This window comes from Pygoscelis adeliae, unplaced genomic scaffold (assembly GCF_000699105.1).
Source record: "Pygoscelis adeliae isolate BGI_AS28 unplaced genomic scaffold, ASM69910v1 Scaffold148, whole genome shotgun sequence".
NCBI lineage: Eukaryota > Metazoa > Chordata > Aves > Sphenisciformes > Spheniscidae > Pygoscelis > Pygoscelis adeliae.
In genome coordinates this window covers 2,217,127-2,221,383 of record NW_008825258.1, presented here as the reverse complement: position 1 = coordinate 2,221,383, position 4,257 = coordinate 2,217,127, and the positions used below count along the sequence as shown (strand labels likewise).

General features: G+C 50.7%; 1 protein-coding gene across 1 annotated transcript in view; it reads left to right on the top strand.

Annotated features, from left to right (window-relative positions):
- Window positions 1-316: 316 nt before the first annotated feature.
- The window catches only part of ADAMTS9 (ADAM metallopeptidase with thrombospondin type 1 motif, 9), an 82,218-nt gene continuing 78,277 nt past the window's right edge, over window positions 317-4,257 (top strand). Inside the window, exons 1-2 of the mRNA XM_009329501.1 lie at window positions 317-523; window positions 1,185-1,347. Of these exons, the coding sequence (XP_009327776.1) occupies window positions 317-523; window positions 1,185-1,347 (370 nt within the window). The remainder of the gene's footprint in view (window positions 524-1,184; window positions 1,348-4,257) is intronic.

The window sequence follows — 4,257 nt, the reverse complement described above, 5'->3', positions numbered from 1 at the left end:
GGGGCAGCCCCCGTTCGCCCGCCTGCCCGGCTGCGGGAGGGGGCTGGCGGCGCCGGCTCGCCCCGGTCGGGGGCTTCTCCCACCCCGCTTTTATTATTCCGCCGGGTTCCGGCAGCGGGGAGAACCCCTCCTGCTCCGCGGGTTTTGGGGGGAAAAACTGCCACCCAGCGGCACCCCGGGGGGGAGGTCAGCGGGCGCAGGACCCGGGCATGGACACCCTCCTGCCCCCGGGGTGCCGACGAGGGCTACAAAGGGATGACTGGGGGCTCCCCAGCAGCGGTGACCCCAGCGCCGGCCCGCACCCCGGGTCAGGGGCATGGCCCGAGGAAAGATGAAGGCAGGCTTCATCTGCCGTCCTGGTGCCCTTCTGTGCAGGGGGACATTGGCAAAGGGAGGAGCAGAAGCTCCCAGCAGGGCTGACCCTTCTGTCCGCCCTGGTGCCTTGAGCACCCCGGGGTGCCTGTCCCAGGTGCTCTCCTGGGAGGTCTCTACTGGCCTCTCTCTGGTCCAGGAGCTCTCTTGGGTGAGCGTGTTCACCCAGGCTAGTGCACGTGTGTGTGGACAGGCACGCCTCCCTCCTAGTTGCTGGTCATGCTTCCCAGTCTAGGATGGCTGCAGGATTTTTGCAGGATGTTTTTTGTCTTGGATATCTTTTATTTACCTGCCAAATCCCTACATTCATAGTCACGTGCAAGTAAGAGGGTTGGTGTCTTCTCATAAGCAGGGATTTCACTGGCTGGGCACTTCCCTCTGGTCTTTACACGTGGGTTTAAAGCTCGTCTCAGGGAGAGCTGCTCTATGAAAACCAGCACAATGTGATGGGGTTGCACTGAGGCCTCCAGCACGCTGCAGCACCATCTCCCCTCGGGCAGGGGTGGCTTGGTAAATGTCACTAGCATAGGGACGGGGTCTGGCAGACATCCCCCTCTTGTGCTCCCTGCCTACGGGTTAGTAATTTGCTTTCTGTACATTCCAGCAGGATGGCTGCAGGGAACATTGCAGGCTAGTGTGGGTGCAAGCGGTGTGATGGGAGCTGGAGCTCCAGCCCATGCCTTCTCAGGGGTCGCTGCAGAACCGGGCACTCGCGCACCTCCCTCGTTAACCACTCATTTTGTTGGGTAGTCCTGCTCCGTGGTTTGTCATCACCCGAAGCTGACTGCCTGTTCCTCTCTGGTCCCTCTCAGCTAGGCACATTCAAATCTGACGATGGGGACTATTTCGTAGAGCCACTGCTATCGCTCGAGGAACAGGAGTATGAAGAAGAACACAATAAACCACATCTAGTCTACCGACACCGGACACCTCCAACCAACTCTTCAGGGGACAGGCAGACTTGCGATACTCCAGGTACTCATTTTGTTACTGCCCTTGATGGCTTGGCACTTACGAAAGGGAACTAATTTGTAGTAATTAGTAGGTTTGTGAGGGGCAGAAGGGATGTGGAGTTGAGGGACCCCTCTAGAAATGGTACTGCGTGTGCTAGTACCAGGCTCGCGGTGGTGCTGCTGTCCTGGAGAGACGTGGTGCGCCTGTGCTTTCTAGTAATCGGTTATAAGGAAGTTGCGGTCAGGAAGAATGTTATGGTTTCCATTTCATCCGTGCTGTAAGGCTGGCAAGAGATCCTTTGGGCTGTCTTGCCTTAAATATCCCATGAGCCTTTAAACTTGCTTTCTGTCCTCTCCTACGTGTAATTCCTAATCATCCTAATCTGATTTGCTCTCTGTCTGAAATTCTGTGTCTGTCCTTTAAATAACATCCTTCTGTCTTGGTCTTCCCTCCCCAAATCTGGTTGTGAGTTGCAATGTGTTATTTCTTTTTAGTGGAAATGAGAAACCAACCCTGACGGTTCTTCCCTTATTAATCACTTTTCCATGGTTCATTTTCAAAGGCTTTTTTTTCCTGTGGCCCTTCCTCCACCAGCACCATCTCCCTGACCTCCTTGCTCCCTCTTTCTAGTCTTTGCACATATGAAAGAGCACAAGCCTTTTTATCTCCCCTTCACGTACCTTGGTGAGCAATGGCCTTGCTCCTACTGTCTCTGTTATCTGCAGTGGCCTCCTGCTGCTCTCTGCTTCGTTGACTTCCTGATTTTCACAATTAATCCTCTCCTTTGGCAGCAAAAGTTCTCTCTGAAGAAGCTTATTCCTTCGGTCTCCTGTTTCACCTGCTGTTTTGCCCTCCTCCTTTGGCCTGCAGCTAGATCTACAGGAGCTTTAAAGCCTAAACAGAGTAGACCTTGATTGGCTTCCCTTGCGCGGGCTGTGAGCCGCTCATGTGCTGCAAAGCAGGTGGAGTTGCTCAGGGAGTAAAGGTACCACTGGAGGAGAAGCGTGGTGCCAAACTTAGACTGCATTTAGCACGCGTGACTTGTTTGGCACCTATGACTGTGGATCGCGGCCATGCTGTTGAGCCGTCGGTCTGTTCAGCTTGCACTGATCACGTGCTAAGTCAGAAGATGCTCTGGTACTCTGTGACTAGCCAGAGCTGATGCACTAGCAACGTGTGTTTCTTCTAGAAGACATGTGGACACATGTCCACATGCAAACGTGCGTGCTGGGGGACAAATGGTACCTCTCACAAGGCTGTCATTGTTTGTTCTTCCAAGGGTTGCTGCTGGACTATGCCATTCTGGTTTCTCTCTTCCAGCTGTTTCTGCTCCCTTCTTTGAGATCAGATGCAGGAGACTCAGAACAGTTGGAAAGAAACATGGAATCTGGCACATTGCATCAGTAGCCCTTGGAGGAACGGAGCAGCAGATCACAGGACTCATTGAATCAAAGGTAGCTGGGAGGGCTCTGACATTCGCTTGTGGACTTTACTCTGTGCAGTTATAACAGTCTGCTGTGTTTCACCCCACTTATGTGTATCGTAGCTTCTATTTAGGGTATTATTCTTCTGGGTCATGATTCACAAGAATAATACTCCATCCATGATATTACTTACGCGGTGTATATCTCTCCTCTTTTCAATATGCTTTGCCTTTTGCTTGTCTTTGTTTCTTTGCTCTTCTCAGTTGCTTCGTGTAGTGGAAGGAGGTCTCATCTCTCAAATACAAGCTTAAGGATTCCAGATAGGTGTGACAGTCTTACTTGTCCTCCTGTCCTCTCCCCCTCTATCTCTCCCTCTCCCTTTTACTGTTGTCCAAGTTTTTGAAAGGGAATGATGCTTTGGTCATATGTGTATGGTGAACAAGTCTTGGTCAATTCATTTAAGGAGCAAGAGCAGGGCAGCTTGGGCAGTGCTGAACGTTGGTGTTCCCCCTGGGGCTACGTCTGGTGGAGAGAAGGTATCTCATGTGTCTTTGGAGCAGAGGGGAAAACGCAAAATTTAGAAGCACTCACTGTTTTGGACGGGGTGCATCTGTCACTCCTACCAGAGAATGGTTTTGTGAGAGTCTGTTATAGCTGTAGGGTTTTGTGCGAATCCAGCTTTTTGTCAGAAGAACACGTGAAAAGGTGCATTTGCATTGCAGGCTTCTGGCAGGGATTGAAATTTGCTCAGAGGAAATTCATGCGAGGGAACTCTTAAGTACCCACCCTGCAGTGAGCAAGGGAGCCCACGTTGCTGGGCAGTGGTGCTATTAAGAATGGCTTTCTGATAGTCTCCTTCCTGGAAATGATTAATAAGCAACATACTGGTGTGCCCTTGCCATGATGATGTAATTACAGACTTCTTGCAGTGTCCAGGAAAAGTTTCCCTTGTGAGTTGACTGGCAGATTGAGTAAAAGCTTTCATTTCCAGCGGTCTCCCTGGTGTTACTTTTAGTTTTCAGCATCCTCAGGTCAGCTTAGAAAAACAGGTATTTAATTTTGTTAAGTTTTAATTAGCAGTTTCTGATAACAGTTTCAGGTCCTCTGACATACGAGGTACTCTGCAGATGTTCTGAAAAAAGATCTTTCTTCTCTGCACGCTGATGGATATCGAATGCAAACTGTGCTCTGCATATGAACTTTCATAGCACAACACCGGGGTCTCCTGGCAATGCACTTCAGCCGTCTGGCATATAGCTCAACCGCCGCAATAAAAACTTCTGACAAAGTTTTCCTTGGGGTAACGGGTTAATGTAGTTTCAGTCATAGGAAATGGTGCAATTTCTCCTCCTTCCCTTCTTTTAGTTAGTACCATGAATCAATTTGTCATCTGGTCGAGGATCTGGCAGAATAATTAGTTGTGTTTTACTGAATAGCCCTGACGGGATGAAGACTTGGCCAGGCCGACGGCGTGATGTCACTAGGTGCAGCGCTGCTACCACCCATC